General features: G+C 47.9%; 2 protein-coding genes and 1 non-coding gene across 3 annotated transcripts; 2 read left to right on the top strand and 1 right to left on the bottom strand.

The window, feature by feature from the left end:
• The first annotated feature begins 1,158 nt into the window (after nt 1-1,158).
• Nucleotides 1,159-13,330, top strand: WDR5 (WD repeat domain 5). Its single transcript, XM_042879292.1, has 14 exons — nt 1,159-1,248; nt 2,913-3,103; nt 3,945-4,053; nt 5,323-5,396; nt 6,280-6,369; nt 7,031-7,120; nt 7,485-7,568; nt 8,593-8,648; nt 8,769-8,815; nt 9,636-9,711; nt 10,264-10,297; nt 10,788-10,862; nt 11,243-11,330; nt 12,205-13,330. Exons 2-14 carry the CDS (start codon nt 3,023-3,025, stop codon nt 12,303-12,305), a joined length of 1,005 nt encoding a protein of 334 aa, XP_042735226.1. The 5' UTR covers nt 1,159-1,248; nt 2,913-3,022; the 3' UTR covers nt 12,306-13,330.
• Nucleotides 13,331-14,130: 800 nt separating this feature from the next.
• Nucleotides 14,131-14,258, bottom strand: LOC122184444. The gene has a single exon (XR_006180558.1). It is a non-coding gene; the product is annotated as a U6atac minor spliceosomal RNA (small nuclear RNA).
• Nucleotides 14,259-16,162: 1,904 nt separating this feature from the next.
• Nucleotides 16,163-18,523, top strand: LOC122184387 (ly6/PLAUR domain-containing protein 1-like). The gene is made up of 3 exons (XM_042879305.1): nt 16,163-16,956; nt 18,019-18,159; nt 18,278-18,523. Exons 1-3 carry the CDS (start codon nt 16,881-16,883, stop codon nt 18,463-18,465), a joined length of 405 nt encoding a protein of 134 aa, XP_042735239.1. The 5' UTR covers nt 16,163-16,880; the 3' UTR covers nt 18,466-18,523.
• Nucleotides 18,524-23,034: the final 4,511 nt, after the last annotated feature.

Below are 23,034 nucleotides of genomic sequence, written 5' to 3'. Positions count from 1 at the left end.
AGTTTAGCACATGATTAAATACTTTGCCAAATGGGACTTACAAAACGTCACGTTTGTTAAAGATAAATCCAGGACACTCAGAGGCAAAGGGGTTGTTTAGGATTACAATTACCGTTTGTATTTGAAACTATAACTTCCAGTTCCAGAAAGGTATTATTCAGTATAGATGTGGATTAATATTTATACAAAATATCAGGCAAAAAAGCTTCCATAGCGAGAGGAGGCACAACAGAGAAATACAGGCTCGTCTCCTACGTCAAAGCAACAAAACCACACTACCCTTATCACAAGAAAGCTGCATAAATACATAGCATTACTCTGCTGATTTGTGCTATTTATTGTTTAAGAACAAAGACTATACACCAAGTCCACCAAGTAAACTGGATTTATTCCCTAACAGCGTAGTGTGGATGGAGCATCTCTTACAGTTCCATGTCTGCGTTTTCCCTGTGCTCGCAGGGCAGGGTTAATGCTGCAGGCTGTGGGTTTCCAGGCTGGAGAAGGGCTTTGGCTTCACCACACCACAGCTTTTTTCAGCTTTTTCCTTCCTCAGCAGCTACCAGGATTTTTGGAGCCCGCAGGTCTTCCTGTGTTACAGGGCCAGCACACGACACGTGTCTCTTGGTTTTCTTCCCTCTAACTGAAGGCAGTTGGGTTGCGGTTCAGAAAAAAACCCCACTGTTTTCCAGAAAAGCACCGAAACACACACTGAGCTTTGAGGAGAATGTCTGCATGCAAGCTGAATGCTTTCCTAGGCAGGGCACAGCCTCACACCTACCCTCACCTGCTATTACAGCGTTACGTGGACCACCCATCAGCCTGCTGCACTGTTTACCTTACAGATTACCTCAGTCTCCTCACAACAACGTGGGCTAAGGGTGAACTTTCAGTGCCTCCATCCCCTCCTTCCCCAGGGCAGCCAGGCCGTGGGCACGCACCCACCTCAGGGAGGAAGGGAGGGAACCTAGACCCAGCTGGCTGAGGAAGGCGGCGCCTGGCCCTTTAAAGCGCGCGGCCGATGCATTTTGGCCTTCGGGCCGCGCCGTAGCGCTCCCGGGAGAGAGCGGCATTGTGCAGCCTTTGGCCTACAGCGCGCATGCGCCGTGCCACATTCCCCGCCTGGCGGCCCCGGAGCTGCCGCCGCCGCCGCCGCGTTCCCCCCCTCCGCCCCTCCCGCGGCAGCGCACCCCGCCTCGCCGCGGTGGAGGAGGCGGCGGTGCCGGGTTCCCGCTCTTTCCCCTTCCCCCGGTAAGTCACTGCAGATCCCGGCCGGCTGGGTTCCTTCAGCGCCGGCCTCGCGTGGGGCGCCGCCTCTCCTCCCTCCCCCACCGCCCTCAGTCCCGCGCTGAGGCGGGAGGGGGGGCGCGCCGGCTCTGCACTGCACTGCCCTGCCCTGCTTCGCATTGCTTTGCTTTGCACTGCCCTGCTTTGCTTTGGACTGCCCTGCTTTGCTCCCCGGGCCGGAGCGCGTGCAGCCCCGCGGGTGTGAGCACAGGAGTTGTTGTGGCCGCTCGCGGCTCTGTGCACGCCTGGATGTGCGTGCACACACGTGGCTGTGTGCTCTTGCAGGCTGCTTTTCCAGCTCTCGGGAAGTTTTCCTGCTGAGTTTACCCGGGCTTCTCGCTGAGAGCATTCCTTTGGGTGTGGTGAGAAAGGGTTATTTCATAGAATGGCCTGGGTTAAAAGGATGACAGCAATCATCCAGTTCCAACCCCCTGCTGTGTGCAGGGTCACCAACCACCAGATCAGGCTGCCCAGAGCCACATCCAACCTGGCCTTGAATGCCTCCAGGATGGGGCTCCACAGCCTCCTTGGGCCAGTGTCTCCCCACTGTTGCAGTGTGTCAGCATGCTGAAGCTGGGGCTGTGCTGGTCCCACTGCCTGCATGCTGCAAGACCTCGTGCTGTGCAGCAGGGTGCTGCCTGCTCAGGTTTGTATGAAGAGGTGCTGCTCTCCCTGGAGCAGAGCTGGGTGCAGGGAACAAGCTGTGTGTTTGCTCCGGTTCTCGTATGAGTTCAGGCTGAAAAGAATCTGGTCTGCATTATAGAAGTGAAGTTGCTGTTACCAACAGTAAGTAATGAGTCTGCGCTGTGCAGCGTGCTTGTAAAGCAAGCAGGGACTGGTGGTACTTAGCTCTGTGCCCTCCTGAGGACAAGATGCTCAAAATGTCAGTGGTGGCTTGAAAAGTGAGCGCTATTCCTTCCAGATTTGCTGGCACAAGCAAAATGAATGGTGCCTGAGATGGGATATCACAAATGGACGATGAGGGCAAATCCTTAGAGTGTGAACTGGAGGTTATTCTGTTACGCTGCTGAAATGGAACTGAACTGCAGTGTGGTTGTTCCCTCTGCAGCATCAGCCCTGATTGCAGGGCACAGCACTGCTCAGGTTTTGCTACAGAAAGCAGATCTGGTGAGGTTAATGCAGGGCTGCTGTTAAGCAGAGGAAACTCTCAGGCAGGGGAATGGTGCTCAGAGCATTTAGAGGGAAAGATATGAGACTGAAATATTTGAACTAAAAATGAAAAAACCACCTGGTGGGATTTTAAGTTTTGGAAATGCCTTATATACAAAGTGTTGCATTTGCTGTGTTGTACAAGTGTTTCTCAGGTGTTTTGAGGAATATGAGACAAACCCTTTCACTGCACCTAAAAGCTGCTCTGCTTTCTTTCTAGTGGTTGGCACAGAACACAGTGAAAAATGCTGTCCTGGATCTGATAAAAGTCCTGTATTCGGGTTCTTGATCTTGCACACTAATAGACCTGAAGGCAGAAAACAGCACGTTGCTGAACAGATGTAGAATATGCTTCTTCATCATGTTTTCTGCAGATCTGCAGTTAAGCTGATCTCGTCCCTTTAGCTGCTGCTGATCTTTCTTTGACAGCTAATGTGAATGTTTTGCTTTTCTTCCAGGGTTTTGTTTCCAGAGCAGCCCTGCTCCCTGTGGTAAGGGCTGCCTTGTGAAGCAGCGCGTTCATTCTCCCCTTCAAGCACCATAAGTCTCATTTGCCAGCTTCAGAACCATGGCAACAGAAGAAAAGAAACCAGATGCAGAATCCACCAAAACACAATCGACTCCTTCCTCCTCAACCAATCAGAGCAAGGTGTGTTTGGGGCTCTGAATGATACCTGTGTAAATGCACATGGCACTTACCTGCAGGTGCACCAGGCAAGCAGCAACTAGAGAACTGAATCAAGTACAGATTAAGAACTTAATATGTCTGCCTCTGCTGTTGTCTGGAGAGGGAAGCGTGCTAAAGGTTCTAGGGGAAAAGCAGGTGGAGTGCAGCCTCTTCTATAGAGCTAGGTTGGTTTTTTGGTTTGCTTTTTAAGTCCTTGTTAAGGAAATACTGCTCAAGTGATGGAGACTTGGTTTGTGTTCTTGGAAGGCCAGTGGGTGACTGAGAATGGATGGAGTTGTGGTCTAGCTGCAAAATGGGATTGCAGTCGTTATTCAGATTCTTTAAAGCCTGCAGATGCTCAGGTGGGATATTGCTGTCTAACCATGAAGCTTTCAGAGATGATGAAAGGCTGGGAAAATAGAGCTTTAAGGGGACAAGGGGGGGTGTTGGCCTGTGGTTTGATTCTGAACAAGGAGAAGAACTACAGGCATTTAATAGTACTGCACGGATCAGTACCAAAAGTTTTATTTTAATCTGCCAAGCACTCTGTGCTTGGACTGTTGTGTTACTATCATCTGTTAGTTGCTGGCCTGAATGGAATTCATATCAGGGATGAGTTTGGTTGCATGTGGCTGTAAGGTGTGCTGGCTCCAGTGAGGGCTTTTTGAATTTGGAGAGGGAAAAGAATGTAAGCAGTAGAATTTGTTAAGAGGAATACTTATGCATTCCACTGATGTGTGCTGACCCAGTCTGATACTGAGCTTGTCGCTGAGAAACTAAATTGGGAATTTGTTCAATTCATTCATATGTATTTTTCTTCCAGCCTGCACCAGTGAAACCAAACTATGCTCTAAAGTTCACGTTAGCAGGACATACAAAGGCAGTCTCGTCTGTAAAGTTTAGTCCGAATGGAGAGTGGCTAGCCAGCTCCTGTGAGTATTGCTTTCTTACTCTTCAAAAATGTGCACATGTGGGCCCTGTAGGACTGCTTGTCTTAACTGATACCCTCACTGGATGGAGAAGGGATAAGTGTCCTTATTCTTCTTAAAAGGAGCAGTGCCAAAACTGACAGACTTTGGGGTAATCCAAGATTTTAAGTTAGGAACACACTGAAAGTGACAGAAATCAGAGTCCTCTCCTGTTCAGTCATCTTACTGAGCGAGGGGACAAAAGCAGATGGGATTCTTGCCCCATCCTTGTGCTTTTCTGTAGCACTGAAGGTGTATCTTAAGCTTTTAAATTAAACTTTGTGTGCACTACCTGCAGGTGAAACTCAGCTCTGGGAAATGTGGGAGTTAACTTGGCACTGCTGGGCTGGGTTGTAGAGTGTGGTGTGAAGGACTGCCCTTGTGCTTCTGTGCCTGTGGTTCTTAGCGAGTCACAGCCTTAGATTATCCCAGTGAAACATGCAGATCGTGGTGTTTTGCTGCTCTCTCAGTTGGTAGATTGAGTTTTCCCCTGCCAGTTTTTGGTATTTCTTGCAACACTTACCACCAAGAAAATGCTTGATAACTTTCCTTAGCAAGTGTCCTTATATTAACCTCAGTGAGGAACCATATATGAAGAAAGGGCAATTAAAAAAGAATAGTGTTGAATGTGATGGTGGGGCCCAGTCAAGCTTCTTCCAGACATGGGAATGACTTTTGTCTTTGGCTTAACTTCAGATTGCCTTTGTAAGGCCAGTGTACCATGCATAAATCACTTTTATGTTCTATTATCCTTTTGAAAGACCTTTTCCCCCGTCCCAAAGTTTTCCAACCTCTGTCCAATATCACCCTCTTCTATCTGGCCCATTTTGCAAGTTAAAATGGACAGTATTGTTTGGGTTTTTGCAGGCATTGATTCATTCCAGGTAGTGATGTAATTTTTGTTCTTTCTGGGCAAAAGCATTTCAGTGTTCCACATGGAACAGTACTTCTACCACTGGCAGTCTTAAACAAAAGTAGAAGCTCAATTTGTCATCAGAGAAACTAAAGCAACTGGAGACTGTGCATTCCAGGCAGTTTATGTAATCTCAGTTGCTGCACTGAGAGTGGTGTGTATGAAACTGTTCTTCACCAGTTCCATACTGCCTTACACACTTGTGCCTGCGTGGAGAGGGAGGGCTGTCTGCCTTTGGCAGGAGCGTGGCTCACATATCCCTTTCCTCCTGATGTGTCCATCAGTGCTGCATGTCTCTTAACTGGCACGTTCTTTTCCAGCTGCTGACAAACTTATTAAAATTTGGGGAGCATATGATGGCAAGTTTGAAAAAACGGTATCTGGCCATAAGCTGGTAAGTATGAGGAGATCACTGCGTGCTTGGCAATGAGTTTTCTCGTATTGAATTCATTTTCCCTTCTTTTTCCTCATCTAGACATTTCCATTTGTGGCTCCTTTGGTGCAGAAGGTTTTTTCATCAGTCAGTACTTGTATCTCTTTGTTTATACAGTCCTGTGCAATAACCTGGGGGTGGAATTGCCGAGGTGACACCAGGTCAAGCTGGAAATGTGGGTGAAGTGCAGGCTGATAATGAAGTACCTGCATGCACACTGCCTGGCCTCTTTGAGTCCCTCCATGTCAGCAACACCAGCCTCCTACAAGGGGCAGTATTTTATTGGGTGAAAATCCTTGTGAATGCTGTGTCCTCTTCCTTCTTTCCCTTGTGCCTGGAGCAGGATGGCTTGCCTTGTAAGGAGATTGACTTTTCCTTGTGGCTTTGGCTACACAAACACAACACTTACTCATTCACCAAAGCTGCAGAGAAAACACAAGTTCCCAAACTCTTCTGTTTTGTTTCACAAAATTTGTTACGTGCTGAAGCTTCAGAAGTGAAGATCTTCATCTTCACCAGATGAAAAACCAGTAGAGTCCTGTTCTCCTCCAGCCTCAGGAACTCAGACCAGAAGGAGTGAGCTATTTGCCATGATGAGAAACCACTTATTCAGATTAGTTTATATAATACACTGTATGTGAATTCCATGGAAGGGTGTTGGTGGCCACAGTAAGAGCCATGTGAAGAAGTCAGTGATGTTTGAGCTGTAACCCAGTCAAATTAATGGATTTGCATCTGCCAGTGCTGATTTTTTCACACTTCAGCTGTGAACATGGAGTCTGTTTCCCATTTTCCCATGTCAGTAAGCAAACACAGCTAAGAGGATTGTTTTCTTTTGTTTTAGGGTATCTCTGATGTCGCTTGGTCATCGGATTCCAACCTTCTTGTCTCTGCCTCTGATGATAAAACTCTAAAAATATGGGATGTAAGCTCGGTAAGAACAGAAACTGCTATTTGCCTTCCATTTCCCTAGAATTGCTACCTTAAATCAGGTTCTTCTGAGAGATGAGCTTGACACGCTGTGATGGGAGAAGACAGAGTTATAAACACTGGTCCTCTTTGGGTAGCAGCTCCCACTCTGCTGCTTAAAACAAGCAGCTGGCTGAATGGGCAGTGACTTGTGCTGCATGCTTTTGGAATGAGAGCGATGCTTATGGGTACCATGAGGACTCTGGTTGTCTTCTGGGAGTGTTTCAGTCTTAAGATGACAATGCAGGCTCAAGTTTCATTTCTGAAAGCAGCCTCTCAGGTGGAACTGAAGAGTATTTGTAACTTCTCATCACAGGCTCATTTATCTTTGCTTTTTTTTTTTCCTCTCTTCTTTTTCTGCAGTTACAGGAAAACTGAGCAAATTGCTTTAAATTTGACAAGATGTGTTCAACTGTTTGGTTTTCCTTAATTGCCCAAAGGATTTGAAAGTTTGTCAGTGGTCCCTGCAAAAAGTCTTCCCTTTGTTTTTCCTCAGCTGCTCCTCTGCCTGTTTAAGTCTATGGTTAGAGATTGGTTTCTTTTTGTTCTGCACCACGCAGCTTATCTGATGGCATGTATGGCTATAGAGCATACTGAGTATCTAACTCTGCTGCATCTTATTTCAGGGTAAGTGCTTAAAGACATTGAAGGGGCACAGTAACTACGTTTTCTGCTGCAACTTCAACCCTCAATCAAACCTCATCGTTTCTGGCTCAGTAAGTGATTTTTGTTCCTTTGTGCACAGCAATTGCTGCACGTCCCTTCTTTCGCTTGTGTCTTCCTCCACAAACACAGCTTGTAATTAGGTGAACTGTGCAGTGTTATTGCTGTCTTGGGGAAGCACTCAAGCCTTTAACCCATCCTTAACACGCAGTTTTCTGTGTGTGTAGAGGAAGGGAGAACTCTATTTGCAGTCTGTTATTGCTGCTCTGTGTAGTGCTTATGTCTCAGCCTTTCTGATGCAGCTGCAGTGCAACTTGAGGAAGGTGTGTGTGTCTAGACTTGCATCAAGCTGTAATGTCTTGCAGGTCACAAATAACTGTATCTTTGAACAGTGTTCTGTGTTTCTTCAATCTTCAGTTCGACGAAAGCGTGAGGATATGGGATGTGAAGACAGGGAAGTGCCTCAAGACATTGCCTGCTCATTCTGACCCAGTTTCAGCTGTAAGTCTTTTCTGATAAATGAGCACACTAACATACTTATGCTCTTGTTATGATACCCTTATAAAATGTAGTGAGTGGGCTGTGGTTTGTGGATGGGCATTGCTGGTTGAGAGGTAAATTAAGTGCCTTAACTGTAAGGTTTGTGTGGTTTTGTGTGGGGAGCAGTGAGCGGTGATGTGCTGGTCGTGTCTGAGCCTGGCAGTCTGATGCTGGGGTATGGACTGGTGATCACTTGAGGAATGGAGAGCAGCCTGGAACTGCTGAACATCTTCTGCTTTCTTGTTCCAAGCAATTGCTGAGGTCTGGAGCAGGGTAGTTTCAGAGTGCACTCCAATCTTGTTAATTCATTTTGTGAAAATGGCTTGGATTGCAATCATATCCCTTCAAATGAAGGAAGAGGAGGTGTTCAACTCTTAATGTTTTTGAAATGGAGGGAACACTAAAAAGAATATTGAACCTCAGTTGTGTTAAACCATACCTGCTGTAATGCGATTGCTCTGGTTGTTCTACTTGACCTAGAAGACATTTCACACTTATAAATGTACATTAGTTGTAATTATTACTTTAAATTGCAGCATTTTCAGTGTAGTTGAAGACAGTAAGTTGGCCTCCGAACATGTGAGGCTATCCATGGGGTGAAGTTCTGTGTTAAAACCTTAAGGTGTTGTCCCCAGGTTAGCTGCTCAATTTATAGCAGTGTCTGAACAGTGGCTGTGTTCATGTTAAGGTGCTGCTCTCAGCTTCTGAGTAAACAGGCCTTTCAGTTCCTGATGCTTGAATGTACAGCTGTAGCTAGCAGCCATTTCCATTCATGCCAGGTGAACTCGGTGTAGGGGGGAAGAATTTTGTTCTGATCCTATTGCCCATCTAAATTCGTATCCATTGTTTGGATGTCACTGACTCTACTTTTATCCATGTGAATCGCAATGTCAGCTTTGGGAGGTGAAGGCTTTCAGTGGGGCTGAAAAATGTGGTGCTTATGAAGAAAGTGAAGTTATTTCCCCCCTCTTTTATAATGTTACAGGTGCATTTTAATCGTGATGGATCCCTGATAGTGTCAAGTAGCTATGATGGACTCTGGTAAGTGGTTCTTTGTCTGCTGCAGTGTTCAGATCTGTTGCACTTTGAAAAAAGATTATTATTCATTATTAATAATGAAGCTTATAGAGGTGTAATGAGTCCCATGTGTTTTTTTTATAGTCGAATCTGGGATACAGCGTCAGGACAGTGCTTGAAAACACTCATTGGTAAGTAGGAAAGCTTCTTGTTTGTGCTTCATTCTTTGCAGTTCTGCTGTGGTACAGGCAGGCTGCAGCATTGCAGTGAGCAGGGACTGCCTTAAGCCCTGTTTTTCCTCGTACTGTTCCATCAGGACACTGCTGTGTTTGTAGCTATGACAGTTAATAGGAACTGTCCTCCCATGTGTGTGGGAACTTGGAGTGTTCTGGTGTCCAGCTGCTGGATGAAAGGCTTCCCAGGTTTTCTGGTGTTCAGTTCAGCTATGTAATGATTGCTGTGCAGCAGCTCAGAACTGTGACAACAAAGTTGTTGGTGCTGTTGGATGTGATGGCAACAGTTGGACTGAACAAGCTGCCTGCTTTTACTGCTGATGGCTGTTAGCATAAGGCGTCTTGTGAGCAAGCCTAATAAAAGGAAACCACCTGTAAGGCATGTGTTCCCAGTCTTTCATATTCTTATAAAGCATTATAGACAAGGTGACTTGGCACTGCAGATCAGTGATACATATGGATATACTGTACATTTTAACAACCATGTTATTGCAGATGCGCTCTTGCTCTGACGAGTGCTGATGGAAGGAATGGAAGTTCAGTTACAAAGGGTGATTTTAAAATGCTTGTGAGCAAAATGTTTAATGTCCTTTTATTGAAATACTGAGAACAGTCCTGTTCTTATACCTGTATTGCTTGAATTGCCACGGGAGAGCAAAACTCAAAGCTTTTAACAACAGATTTCTGTCAAAAGAAATTCTCTGCCAATGAGGCAGTAATACTGTTTAACAATTGCTTTAATAGTTCCTGTTTAATAATCACTTTATTTTCATTGCAGATGATGATAACCCTCCTGTGTCTTTTGTGAAGTTCTCCCCAAATGGCAAATACATTCTAGCTGCAACTTTGGACAAGTAGGTATTAAAAAAAGTAAATAAAAATCCACTGACTTTGAAGTGTTAATGAATATCAGATGAAACTTTAGTTTGCTACTCATCACCTGTCATGATAATGACCCTGCACAGATGCATACTCATTGCCATGTTATATCCAAATCAAATTCAGTAGCTTGCTTATTCTCTTACTTGATCTGGCTTATGTTTGAGTTGTCTTGTGAGGGCTTCAATCCTTTGTTTACTTGCGTGAAACATCCCAGTGCAAGACTTGAAAGTTGAAAAGCTGGAGGCAGTGATTGTACTGGGGAGGGGGACAGTTTGTAGGGCCATCCCTGTTTCAAGTGGGTTTCTTATCCTGTGAAAGAATGCAGCCTTTTCATGGGGGAGAATATGAATGGCATGTTGGTAAAACTGATACCTTGGGGTTTAACTAAAGCTGCATTCCAAAGTCAGGCTAAAGTTCCCCTTGTAGACATTAAGAACTCAGGTGTGGAGAAGCTGTCTGCTACTAGGAAACTGCTGAAAAAACACAAGAACTAAATCTTTGGTTTTCTGTCTTTTTTTTTCTAGCACTCTTAAGCTTTGGGACTACAGCAAAGGAAAGGTAAAAAGCAAAACTAAAAACCAGAAACTTGCCTTGCTTTGTAGGCTTAAATAAATGTGTAGGAGAATCTGGGCTTTATATGTGCTTACTGACCTTGCTTTACATTTAGTGAGTATTACAGCAAAAAAGCATTTGTAACCCTTTATTTTATTTTATTTTTTTTAAAGATACCTTTTGGGGGGGAGGGAAAAAAGGCTCGTGCTCCTGTGTAGCCCTGAAGCACTGAATGCAGCTGTATTCCTGTGTTTCTGTCAGCATTCAATTTCTCCTGCTGTTTTTCTCAGGGGGAAGTGACAAATTGAGGGCTTTCTTCTTTTCCTTCTTTCCTCCAAATGATGTGGTAGTAGGGCAGAGGTGCCCTCTGCATCCTTTAGATAAGCTGGCAGGGTGGGAAGCCTGGGCAGATGTATTTAATCTGCTGTGACAAGAGTTTGTCTGTGGCTGTGAGAAAGCCGCTTCTCAACTGTGCCTCATGGCTCATCTCTTCCAGTGCCTGAAGACGTACACAGGACACAAAAATGAGAAGTACTGCATATTTGCCAACTTCTCCGTTACTGGTGGAAAGGTCAGTGTTTGATATGGGCTGCTTTGTACTGATGGGCCGTTCCTGCTGCTTTTCTCCATGGGTGTAAGGCTGGTGAGACGGCAGGCAGCAGTCTGCTGTGTGAGGGCAGCGCTGTGCCCTATGGAGGAGGTGGGACGCGTTAGCAGAGGCTGAACTCTCGTGTCGAACCCCCTCAGCGTCTTTCACTCCTTTAGTTTGCCTCCTTTAGAAAAGATGGAACAGCATTTTCTGCTGCCTGTGTGCTCTGAATGCTCTGAGAGACACCAAACACTCATGCGGTGTTGGGCCTTCCTGCTCACGTGGCGCAGTGAAGCGTTTGGCGGCTTGGAGCGGTTGGATATGGATGAAGAGATTCAAATGTCTTTCCTCTGTCCCTGCAGTGGATTGTATCCGGTTCAGAAGACAACCTGGTTTACATTTGGAACCTTCAGACAAAAGAGATTGTACAGAAATTACAAGGGCACACAGGTAGGAAAGAGCATTCTGTCTTTATTGATAGAGTATCCTTCATGTCAGCTTGCAATGAGAGCTTTGGTGTTAGCATTGGTGTTTTCTTGCTTCCACTGTCAGACCTGCTAAATCTGAGGTCTTGGCTGAGGCTTGATTGAACCCTAAATGTTCACTTCTTCTTACAAAGTCTTTTATGTCATTGCAAATGTTGTTTTTTTTTTCGATGTAACAGCTTTGAAATCAGTGTGCAACAGAGACTTGAGTTCAGAATTGGTTAAGATATTTAAGCGACTCAGAATATGACTTGGAGTTGCTTACGGACACCTTCTGAAGCTGCAGCTCTTGGAAGGCTAAGAGCTGACGTGCTTCTGTTGTCTGTGTTTGTGTTGGCTGTTTCTTGAAGGCAGACTTGAGCGTGCATTGAGATGTCACCTGCTTGGGACTTCAGTCCCTTAGGAGCATTCCATCTGCATGAACTAGAAGGGATTGTGATGCAAAACTCAGTCATGCTTATTCCTTAGTAGGACTGTTGGTTTTGATTGCAAGCTGAGGCAGTGGCAGCAAGCTTTGGTTTTTTAGACTTAGACCAAGTTGCTGAAGGCTAAGTGCTATCTAAATACTGAGTGGAACACATTCCAGCTGCTGCTCTCAAGCTGGGGAGCCCACGAAAGGGATACTTTTTTGCTAGCACGTAACTTCCCATCCCAGAAACAGAGTGAATGTTGAATAATGTGTTTTTAACTCTGCAGCGAGGGAATAGCAACTTGGCTATGCTGTAGCAGCATATGCTGTTACATGTAGCAGCAGTACAGATTCCTTTTCGGAAGTGTGTGCTGTGAACCTGATCTCACTGCTGTAAATAATGCTTGTGTGTCTTTTTCTTCTTGCTTAGATGTTGTAATCTCAACAGCTTGCCACCCGACAGAAAACATCATCGCATCAGCAGCTCTAGAAAACGACAAAACAATTAAACTGTGGAAGAGTGACTGTTAAACGCTCCAGCATCACTTGAGAGACTGTCAGGAAAAAAAGAAATGTTTTTAAAAAAAAAAATAAAAATAAAAAATTTAAAAACCACATGAGAATAATAAATCCAGTTTGGCAGGAAACCTGAAGAACATTTGATAAAGTGGTTTCTGTTAGTCTTGGCCCAAAGAAAACGTCTTAGCTCTTTGCTAGAACCGGGCAGCATGGTGGGGAGGATAAAAAAAACAAAGGTGCAGTGTCTCCTTTCCTTGCCTGATCTTTTGGCAGACAAATGGATCGTTCTGACACGGCGTTACGAGTGTCAGCCTGGTGTTGGGCACCCAAAGATACTGTATTTATGGTGGCATTACTTCTGCTGCTGCTTAAGGAAGAGCTGCCAGCCTGCTTTGTGACAGTAAGTTAAGTCATGAGCCTAGAGATGCGTGGATTTCTTTTTTTTTTTTAAATGTCTAATTTTTTTATTTTTTCAGAATGTAGGTTTTAGTCTCTTGGAAGTTTCTGTATTGTTTTAAATAGGAGTACTGCATCTTTAAGGGTGCTTCATTTTAAACACTCAGCTCAAACTTTGTGACCAAATAAAACCATGCAGTTCCAGATTTTCCCCCTTCCTGCCCCTGACTTGACTCCTGTGGTGAAATCTCCTCTTACCTTCTGTATAGTTGCTTACCTCTTGTTACGTGTGTTTAATAGATGCTGTTCTAGAGCAAAGTTACATTTCTGTTAACCATTAAAATGAATTCTGCTTGTAGTTGTTCTCAGCATATTTTATTTTTTTTTCCTTCTGGATAAAAGGAAGCTCACACGACACTGTAAAGTTATTTCAATGTAAAAAGAAAAAAAAACAACCCCAGACTTTTGTATTTGGAAAAATCCATCGTATGAAACTGTACTGCTAATGGCATGACTCTGTATCTATTTCAGCGTTGGTATTTCTTTCCTCTTTTGTCATAGCCACGTAGTGTTTACACATCCAAACAACTGCCATATGCCGTAATAAAAAGGTGGGATTTTCTGTGTGTGCTTGTTGGTAACTGTGGTACTGTGCAGTGTTTGTGTCATCATAGAGCCAGAGAATGGCTTGGGGTGGAACGGACCTCAAGGCTGATGAAGCTCCAACCCCACTGCTGCAGGCAGGGCTGTTGTGTTTCCTTAGCAGCCTCCCTTAAAATCAGGTTTAAAAGGAAGTATTTCTGTAGGAGCTGTACTGACTGAAGAGGAGAGAGAAGGGGAACCAGCTGTGCTTATGGCTGCTAAGAAGAAAGGAGCATTTGAGGAAAGTAAGGAGTGAGCTGAAGGTATCCTGTGCAGAGGCAGCATTGGTACAAGCTCTCGCAGAGACCTTGGGCTGTGAGGAATTCCTGCTGCCCGCTGTGCAGCACGTGCAGGGCAGGCTGAATGATGATGCAGGATTTAGCTTTTGCTGGTTGCAGATTGTTAATGAACAAGCTGAGCTCCCTCTGAAGGGCTCTGCCATAAGGTGGATAATTGCTAGTTTGTTTTGCTGTCAAGCTCCTGCTTGATAATAGCTAAAAATTACAGCACAGACCTCTCCCGCATGGACACACCGCGGCACGGAAGTGATCACTTTCCTTACAGTGACTTCATGGAGCGGTTCATTCCCCCCCATCTGGTGAAGCTCCCTCAGTGCAGGACGTGGCTGTGCTTTGTGAGAGCAGAGAAGCCGCTGCGTTCCCCCTGCGAGCATTTCTCGTGTTGATTCAGCAGCGCTTTGCGTCGTACTGCTGTTAGGAGCTGGCGGGGCAGGGAGGAGGAAAATCGCTGCGTTAAGGAAGGGGCAAAAGGATTTCGTTTGAGAAGGGGGGGGAACCGCGAAAAAACATGGTTAGATGCCACAAAGTAGGTGGCAGTGCCTTAACCGTATGCGTGTTGTATAGGCCACTGGGGCCTCTTCCATCCTTATCAAGGGGAGTGCTAACCTTCTCTCCTTTCATACAACACGCTGCTGCAATTCCTTATGGCTCCATTTAAACCTTCAAAGAAAGCTTCCTCTTCAAGACAGGGTGAGCAATATTTCCTGCCCTTATCTTCGCTCTGCAAAAGCTTTTACCTGTTCCGCAAAATAATTAAGCTCTTGCAAGTGTTTTAAATCCTGTGGATTCCGTTAAAGGACGCAAATGCTTTCTGTTTACAGAGTAGTTAATGTATTCATCGCCGCCATCCAATCAGAGCGCAGGCACTGGAGGTTTTATGACGGCCGTATCGCTCTGACCGGTGGGGGGCGCCTCTGCTCCACCTCGTTAACGGCGGCACGGCGCCAGAGAGGCTCTGGGGGTTGAGGGTTCGATTCCCGTCTAGGCTGCATTGCAGGGAACAGAAAACTGGAGCAGCCCGAGTGTAAGATCCATTTCGGGGAGGTAAAAAGCGGCGATATTTTTGGGGTGCAGAGAATGGGGCTGTGCGCAGGAAGGGGGCTGCTCAGCGGGAAGTTCTGTCTTTGCTGGGGATGAGCTCTAAAGCAGGATTTGCTGGCTAACCCATCTAATCTGTGCAGGGCTGAGCCGTTCTTTCTGAGTATCGCAAAGGTTTAAGTGAGAACATGAATGTAGTGGGGGATTTGCTAATCAAATCTTTCTCAGTCGGGGCAGGATGGCAGTTTCCTAACCCATTTCTGGTGAACTCAGGCTGACAAATTTCTGAATCTCATCGGAAAGCTAATGACAAGTTAAAAGAAACGCATGATGTTTCCAGGCTGGTTTGTGCTCATTTGTTAGTTTTTTCCTTTTCCCCACAAATTTTAAAGGTCTTTGCCTCCCACATTCCGAGGAAACAAAGCAAGCAAACAAAACTTCTGGCTCAGCTCAGCCTCAGCATCACCAGCAGTCATGCCACCATGCCCCGTGCCTGGGGACCAGGCACAAATGTGGCCCCATGAAGCTCTTTCCACCACTGCAATGGAATGTGTAACTCCCTGTGTGCTGCACAGCCGTGAGCTGCCCCGATGGCATTTTTTAGGGTCTCCATCTCAGTGCCCTGCACGGATGGGCCACCTGGTGCTGCTATGGAGCAGTGGCTTTGCTGGCTGAAGCTGCAGAGCCAGGTGCTGTGCCCAAAGGTGTGCGTGGTCTCCAGCTTCTGCATCACTTCTGCATTGCTTCAGCATCACTTCATCAGAGCCCGGGCTGCCTCTCCCCTGCCAGAGACCGATGAGTTTATTAAGGGATTAAAAGTTAGCCTCCCCTCCTTATTGAATGCTCTGATTTATGCGTGTGTTTAAATCAATCCCATTTCCTGCGTTTTATCCCTTCTCCCCCAGGCTCTGCTGAGTGAGATGCGCTATAATAACATTGTTTTGAAGCAAGCGAGGCACCGTGGGTGGTTTAAGTGATTTGAATAAGCGAGCTGCATCACTTAGGCACCTCTCCCAGGTGCTAATTGCTACCCCTGTAGCTGCAGGTGTCCACACTCAGAAAACTTTGTCCTGCCTCCCAGTGAAATATTAATGATTATGCTGGCTAATGAAGATGCTGGGATGGAGATGGGTCTGTCTGCCTGAGGGCTTTGGCTGGCAGCAGAGATACCCACTGGGCTGGGGTCTCATATCAGCCCTAGGCTGCCCTGGGTGGGTAAGTTCCAGGTGCTGGTATGTGGCTGCTGGATGCACCTCATAAGCAGCTTATTTTGTCATTTTAATTTTTTAATCCCGTGCATTCGGTTGCGCTCTCTTATTAGTAAGCATTAGCTCTCCAAGTCCCATTAGCTCCGCTCAGAGCTCAGGCTTTGCTCGTGGGGACACAGCTGGGGGAGCCAGTGGGGGTCTGGGGATGGATCCTGTGGCTGGTGATGTCCGTGGGGTCTCACGTGGCTGCGATGCTGATCCTGACCCACAGGGCTGTGTGCATTGTTCATGGCCTTGACCCTCAACTCGAGCAGCCCTAGCTGGACTCCCCCAGGCTTAGCCCCATTTGGCATCTCACTGATTCAAGAAATAGGTGCATAAAATATACCCAAACCCACCTCGACTTCCATCAGGTCTTCCTTCAACCCCACAGCCGTCCCTGTGGCCGTGCTTTGGCAGAGAATCCCAAGCTTTGGATTTAAAACGAGTTGACTGCTTCTTTTTAATAAAAATATTCCTCCCCTCTTTAAATAGAACATGTCACAGAGCCAGTGGGGCTGTTTGTGAAGACGAGGCAGCTCAGAGAGGAGAAAGAGGGAAAAAAAAGTAAAAACACCCATCTCCCCAAACCCCTTCTGCCTAATCCAACTGAATTAGAGGATTTTGAAGTGGATTTAAAACTAAATCTTGATTAGGGAGAATTTCTCTCCAAGAGCTGCTGCACAGTAGTATTAATGGGAAGCGATCGTGGACAGAGGAAATAGGACAGAAATAACCGAGGGTAGCACAGACGCGCTCACGTCTGTGCACAAGCTGAGAGAACCAGAGAATTTCTCGTGAGGAAAAGGAAGAAATTAAAGCATCGACATCACAGGACTCAGTGCCACGGGGCTGGAGGAGCGGGGAGCAGCCAGACCTGCCGATCTGCCTTTATTCGACACGGGGCTCGCAGGTGGGAAGCCAGCGGTGTGTGGAAGCTGGGAGGACAGGCAGCCCGTGCCCCCATGCTCTCAGGACACATGCCTGGAGGTGCCCATGGGATCCTGTCTCTGCTGACCGTGGTGTTTGTCCTCCCAGAGGGTAAGTACTGATGGGCGCAGAGCGCTTCGTGCTCTTTCGCCTCCATCTCAAACCCTGCTTGCTAACGTGCAATTTATTCTCGGGGTGAATTTGGTGGAATTCCCAGCTCCAGTGATGTAGCTGCGCGTTGCCACGTTGGTGGTTTTAGGAAGAGAGATAAAGTCGTTGTGTTTTTGTATAAAACGAGGGCAGGTGGGTGAGGAGCGTGGGCCAGCAGCTGGGATCCCAGCAGCTTCCTTTCCTCGGTGAACCTCTTGCTGGGCCCAGGGAGGCTCACGCAGCACCTGAAAATGCTTTGGGAGCAAATGAGCAAGGGCTGTTAGCATTGTTTTGAGGCAGGGGGAAGGCAATGGCGAGAAGAAGCCTGCAGTGTGATTTCTGCAATCAGCAAACACAGGGGTCACGTACTGCGTTTGCCTTAAAATCTATGGATGATGGGAAAGAATCTCCTTTTTAATTTTTTTTTTTTTTTTTAATGGAATGTGAGAAATGGCTCAATTCCTATTTTGATTTAGGGGAAGCATTCTCAGGCACACTGTTCCTGCAGGACAGGGCTGAGCTGCCCTATGCAGAGCCCATGGGGACAAACTGCTGAGGCATCTGCTCTTATTCTCTCTATCCTGATTCCGGGCTAGTTTGCCTCCCTGATGGACTGTGATAAAAAACAGGGAGGAAACCAAACTGTGCTTGAACCAGAGAATTTTGTAGAAACGGGCAAATGCAGTTTCTGAGAGCAGCTGAGCTTGATGGTATCTATGGCTTGGAGGTTTCACTTATTCTTTCCAAACCCTGCTTCAAAGCTCCCTTGTTTCCACTGTTGGATCTCAGCTCAAATTTATTGCTAATCTTTGATTTCTTACTGACCTCTAGCGGGAGTTGGTTTTGTGCTTTTGTGCCCAACGGGTAAACAAGTGACGGGCAGATTTAGTCTCTGACTCAGTGCTTAATGCAACCTGGCAAGGCAGAGAACGCCGCAAATGCTTCGTTAGAGAGCAGCTAGGAAGGAGCCCAAGTGTTTTTCCCCTGGAAAAATCCAGCTGTGTTTTATATGCTCTTGTTCAGTGTCTGGGCTCCGGTGCTACGGCTGCAACATCATTGTTGGCACCAAGTACGTGGACACGGGGTGCTCGAACCCAGAGGTGATCACCTGCTCACACTCCCATCAGGGCTTCAAACACCGGTTCTGCATTAAGACTGAAAGTGGTGAGTCTGCCTTATGGCAGGGCCGTCATGGCGGGGGAAGCTGATCAAAGCAGTCCGAAGCAAACCCCAAACCTCACGGCCTCCATCCCTGATGTTCTGCCATCTGCTTGCCTTGCAGTGGTCCTGGGCATCCTGCTGACCAGCGGCTGTGCCACCTCCCGTCACTGCCAGCAGCAGGAGCTGCCGGGGGTCCGCATCCACTGCTGTGACACCGATCTCTGCAATGGCTCTCCCCAGCCTCCCCCCAGCCTTGCTGGTGGCTGCCTCCTGCTGCCCAGCCTCCTGGCAGCCCTGCTGCTCTCCTGAGATCCCCGAGGTTGGGGAGTGATGATGTGTGGCTCTGGGAGAGGATGGGAGAGGGGATGAACCCATCCCTGCTTGCCCCTCTCCTCAATAAAAGCCACCGAATGCTTTGCTCTGGAGAGACCTCAGTGATGTCCACGGGGGGGTGGTTGGGGCTGTGTTCAGCTCTGGGGCCCAACATGGAGCTGTTGGGTCCAGAGCAGATGATGAGAGTGCTCGAAGGGCTGCAGGACCTCAGAAGCTGACATTTGGGACAGGCTGCTGGGAAGCTGTGGGTGCCCCATCCCTGGAAGTGCTCAAGGCCAGGCTGGAAGGCTTGGAGCCAAAAGGTCCCTGAGGCCTCTTCCAACCCAACTCCACCTCCCCAGCTGTAGGCCCCGCTCTGCCACCAGGGGGCGCCCGCAGCCCAGTAGCCGCCAGCGCGGCGCAGCCTCGGGGCTGCGATCTACGCAAGGCCGGGGATGCGGCCGGGGGGCCACGGGATGGAGCGAAGACCGACGAGAAAGGGATAGCGGGGGCTGGGAGCGGGGTGTTTGGTGAAACGAAAGCTTTTCAGCTGCTATCCCAGCCGAACGGCCCTAACGGGAGCTGTGACGAAGAGCTCCTCGCATATGGAGCAGAACTGAAGTGGCTCTTTCAAGGTCGCTGCGGGGGTTTGCGGTCGAGGCAGGAATTAAACGCGAGTGTCTCAAGATGCAGCCTTGTGCGTTTATCACCAGGGAAACAACATAAAGCTCGCTGCTGAGGACTCGATGAAGTATTTTTATTCTAAACTTTTTTTTTTTTTCCTTTAGATAGAAAAAATATATATATTTCAAAAGATCTTTTCCTTGCAAAACATCAGCTTCTGATGACATTTTGCAGAAAACAAGTCTAAACTCTACTAAAATTGTAGTCTGAGGCACCTTTGCAGTAGAATCACCTTGGGGCTGGAACAAGACGTTTTTAGATTCTGAAGATTAAAAAAAAAAAAAGTGGAATCGGAAAACAAATCCTGAGCAAAACAACCAGAACAGCAACAAGAACCAATTTCCCTTCTTTCCCCCTTAAAAATATTCCTTCCGATTTCGGTGGGGAGCACAGAACCCTTCCTTGGCACCCGGAGTTATTCTTGCTATCGGTTCGTTATCTGCCTGGGTGAACGCTGCGCTGGGCTCTCGCAGCAAAACCCGGCTGTTTTCCAGTGGCACTGATACTCCTTCCCATCTGAGGAGGAGGGGACAGGGCTGGCGGCTGGGGGTCCTGCTGCTGCCGTCCCCTGTGTGTGTCCCCTGCCGCCCAGCTGCTTCCAGATGCGCTGCTTTGGCCCTGCTCTGCCCCCCTTGCCTGGTTTGAGTCATCCATCTTGCTCGGTGTAAGAGGCCTGTTGCAATTAAGTAGGCTGAAGTGCTCCTGAACTCTTTAACCTTTGCCCTGGGATTGCTCCTTTTGCCCCAGGGCTGCGGATCAGCTCCATTGCACTCTCCAAACAGCGCCTACTACTTAGCTGACATTTCTTTCTCCTGCTGGATCCTATTAGCACCCTGAGGTTGGAAATGCTACTTTGGAGTGTTGTAAGGAATGTGATTTATACTGGAAAGTAGCGGCAATCTATCTTTCCCTATACACACACTACACATGAGGCTGGAGAGCTAAATCCACACAGCCTGAACAAACAGCAAGCAGATTAATTGTGGAGGAGGCTTTGGACACCTCGCGGGAAGGGCAGGCGTGAGGCTGGGGGAAATGGGCTCAGGACAGGCGGGGAAGTGCTGCTGGTGGGATCCCACCCCTGTCCCATGCAGGCTGGCCATGCGAATGACTGCTTTCCAGCTTGTTCTGCAGGCAGGGCTTGGAGCTGGGCCGTTCACAAGGGCAGTGGTCACAGGGTTTGTCCTTCATCCTTTTCCCTGCTTATTGACCTCGTGTCCAGGGAAGATCAGAGCTGAGATTTTGCACCGCTTTGCCTGCGTGCAAGTGCGTATCCACAGCCTGCATGGGAGCCAGATGAAAATAAGAATTGAACGGTGCCCGAAGGAGGGCTGATGAGCCTTTATCAGATATGACACACTAACTACTGAGGCTCCTTGCTGAAATACCGGGTTAAAACCTTCTCAGTGTCAAATTTCATCCTCCTAAGTAAAGAGACACTTTCCATAGTGTTTGTGTGAATCTTCTGGATAAGCCCCGGAGACTGAAACCGTCTCGGCTTCGTGTGGGCATTAAAAGTCCCACCCACATGTTTAAAAAAAGCCCCAAACTCAGAAACGCAAAAGCTGACATTTACTCTAAAATGTCTTCTTCCTGCATGGCTGCATGGCATCCCGTGTGATCCGTGCCTCGCTGGAGCTGGCGGCATGCGAGCAGGGCTGCAGGCATCCCCCAGGCTGCCACCGAGGGGCCCAGAAGTGTGAGCACAAACAGACACATGGACACAGACACTAGCACAGTGCTTTCCGGGAGAAAAACCAACAACAAAAAAACCCCTAAGCAGCCTCTCTGTCAAAAGCCCTTTTATAAAAGCCTCAGTAGCTAAAGAATTGCCATTGTTTCAGTCTCCAGTGAGTGCTAGTCTTAAAATATTTCCAGCTCAGAGCAGGCTTTGACATTCTGCCCAGACCCAGGAGAGGGAACAAACATGAGTTCAGAAATGTTTCTGCAGTGTGTAGATCCTTCTTTTTGGAGAACCCTGCTCAGCATCTCATGTCCTGTGGCGGCATCCCCTCCAGGCAGGAGAAACACCCCAAGAACAGGGAGGTAGGGGCTTTTCAGGACCCTTAATTAGGCAAGGAGAGCTGGATTTCACACAGAGGCACCAGGGTTTGCTTTTCATGCTGATTATTTGGCTTTTCCCTTGCAAACAGCAAAACCATCTTTTTATCCAGCAGTACAGTGCTCCAGGCTGTTCTTGCTCCAATGCTGCTGGTTCTCACTGCTGGGGATCTGGGCAGCCTTTTCTCCATGCTGACCAATGGCCCAGGGTTGTGCCCACGTGGAGGAGGAAGCTCTTGATGGCTACAGAAGGGCAGCTGAGGGGTGAAGCATGGCACATGCCCGCCTCATCAGGGCTCCTCGTTGGGGAGGTGCAGCAAGTTCCCTGGCCCATAGTCACAATGTCTCGCCTTCTCCCTTTCCGTGCTGTGAAGCAAGGAGCTCAGACATATATTACTGGCTTGGCTACCCTTCTGCAAACCAAGGTCTTCCCTGCCTACTTACAAAGCAAGTTTTGGCAGAAAGGTGCAGAAGACATTTGGAGGTCTGTAGGAAACCAGGAGCAAGCTGTCTGCCCCTACAACATGCACAGAAAGAAAACGCAATCGGGCAGCATCCTTCTCCAGCACTGAAAGAGCAGCCAGCAGCCATCAAAGCCCAGGCAGGAGCAGCGTGGGACCATACACGGTGCTGATGCTGCAGGCTGCAGTGAGCTGCTTGTTTGGGCTGAGAGCATTCAGCACGCTGGTGAAGGGCAGTGTTTACCCGGGAACAATGTGGGGTTAAAATTTAATAAGTCCTTGTGCAACTTTATAGAGCGGCAGTGAGGACAAATAAACATCTCTTAAAATACAGTCAGTACTCAGGCTTGCTGTTTAATTCATTCTGCGGAAATGCATGTTGTTTACAGCCACTCGTTTCAGGAGCTAGGAACAGCAGGAGGTTGATCCACTCCAAATTTCAGGCAAAATAATGCGATCCTCACTCTACTCTTGCTTGTTCCTAGGAGAGAACACAAGGTCAACCCTTCAGCTAGTGCAAAGTTTGCTCTAAACTAAATAACTTTTTATTTGAAAAAGTTTGTTTTCTGCTTTCTCTCTCCCCCTGCTATGCTTGTGAGTCCACGTCTCTGGAGGATTTGGGTTTCCTTTGGAGAGATAAAGGCTTCTGGATGGAATTGAAGCTGGGTGGCCAGAAGCAGAGGCTCCCAAGGCTGAAGGTTAGGCAACCACTCTCTTATCTGCTCCCCTCCCATGCAGCAACAAACAGGGGAGCAGCCTGGTGTGCTGAATCTCTCTCCTCCTGGGGCTGCCCAGCCCACCCCGGGATGCTACAGTGCAGATAAATCTCCCGTGCTGGGAGCTGGGTCAGCTCCCATCCTGCTCACAGAGCTGAGTGGGAGCAATGCCAGTGCTATCGACATACAGCCACAAATCGGGTCATGTCACCCCTTCCCTCCCAGCGCAGAGCTCTGCTCCTGCAAAGACAAACAGGGAGAGCATTGCTCAGGGCGAAGCACAGGGCAAAATGCTGGCCCAGGAGCTGCAAACGTGCCCAAAGCCTCGAAGAAGGGCTCTGCTCCTCTAGGAAGAGAGCCAAAGCTGCACTCTGCCAAGGGCTGGGCATCAGGGGGTTGGGTGGAGGCAGAAGGGGGGACCCTTGTTCATTTTAAGAACCTCACGGACCGTGGAGCCAGCTCTGCCGGCCTGACCTACATAGGCAGACCAGAGCTCTCTGAGCACAATTGATCCATTGGCAATGGAAGAAGATGGAGTGGGGGGGACGTGCTTGGTGCCAGCAGGGAGCTGTGCCTGCCTGCAGCGATTGGGCATCCTGCATCCCTCATCCCACATCCTACATCTTGCATCCTGCAGCCCCAGC

Source organism: Lagopus leucura, unplaced genomic scaffold, assembly GCF_019238085.1.
Source record: "Lagopus leucura isolate 7727_CA_CO unplaced genomic scaffold, USGS_WTPT01 Super-Scaffold_100022, whole genome shotgun sequence".
NCBI classification, from domain to species: Eukaryota; Metazoa; Chordata; class Aves; order Galliformes; family Phasianidae; genus Lagopus; species Lagopus leucura.
Note: the sequence above shows the minus strand (reverse complement) of the source record. Positions and strands in the feature narration are given on the sequence as shown.

Coding starts and splice junctions, on each gene's coding strand:
- LOC122184387 (XM_042879305.1), top strand. CDS start 16,881: ATGCTCTCAGGACACATGCCTGGAGGTGCCCATGGGATCCTGTCTCTG. Junction 16,957..18,018: donor GGTGTTTGTCCTCCCAGAGG/GTAAGTACTGAT, acceptor GCTCTTGTTCAG/TGTCTGGGCTCCGGTGCTAC. Junction 18,160..18,277: donor CTGCATTAAGACTGAAAGTG/GTGAGTCTGCCT, acceptor CTTGCCTTGCAG/TGGTCCTGGGCATCCTGCTG.
- WDR5 (XM_042879292.1), top strand. CDS start 3,023: ATGGCAACAGAAGAAAAGAAACCAGATGCAGAATCCACCAAAACACAA. Junction 7,569..8,592: donor ATTCTGACCCAGTTTCAGCT/GTAAGTCTTTTC, acceptor ATAATGTTACAG/GTGCATTTTAATCGTGATGG. Junction 11,331..12,204: donor GAAATTACAAGGGCACACAG/GTAGGAAAGAGC, acceptor CTTCTTGCTTAG/ATGTTGTAATCTCAACAGCT.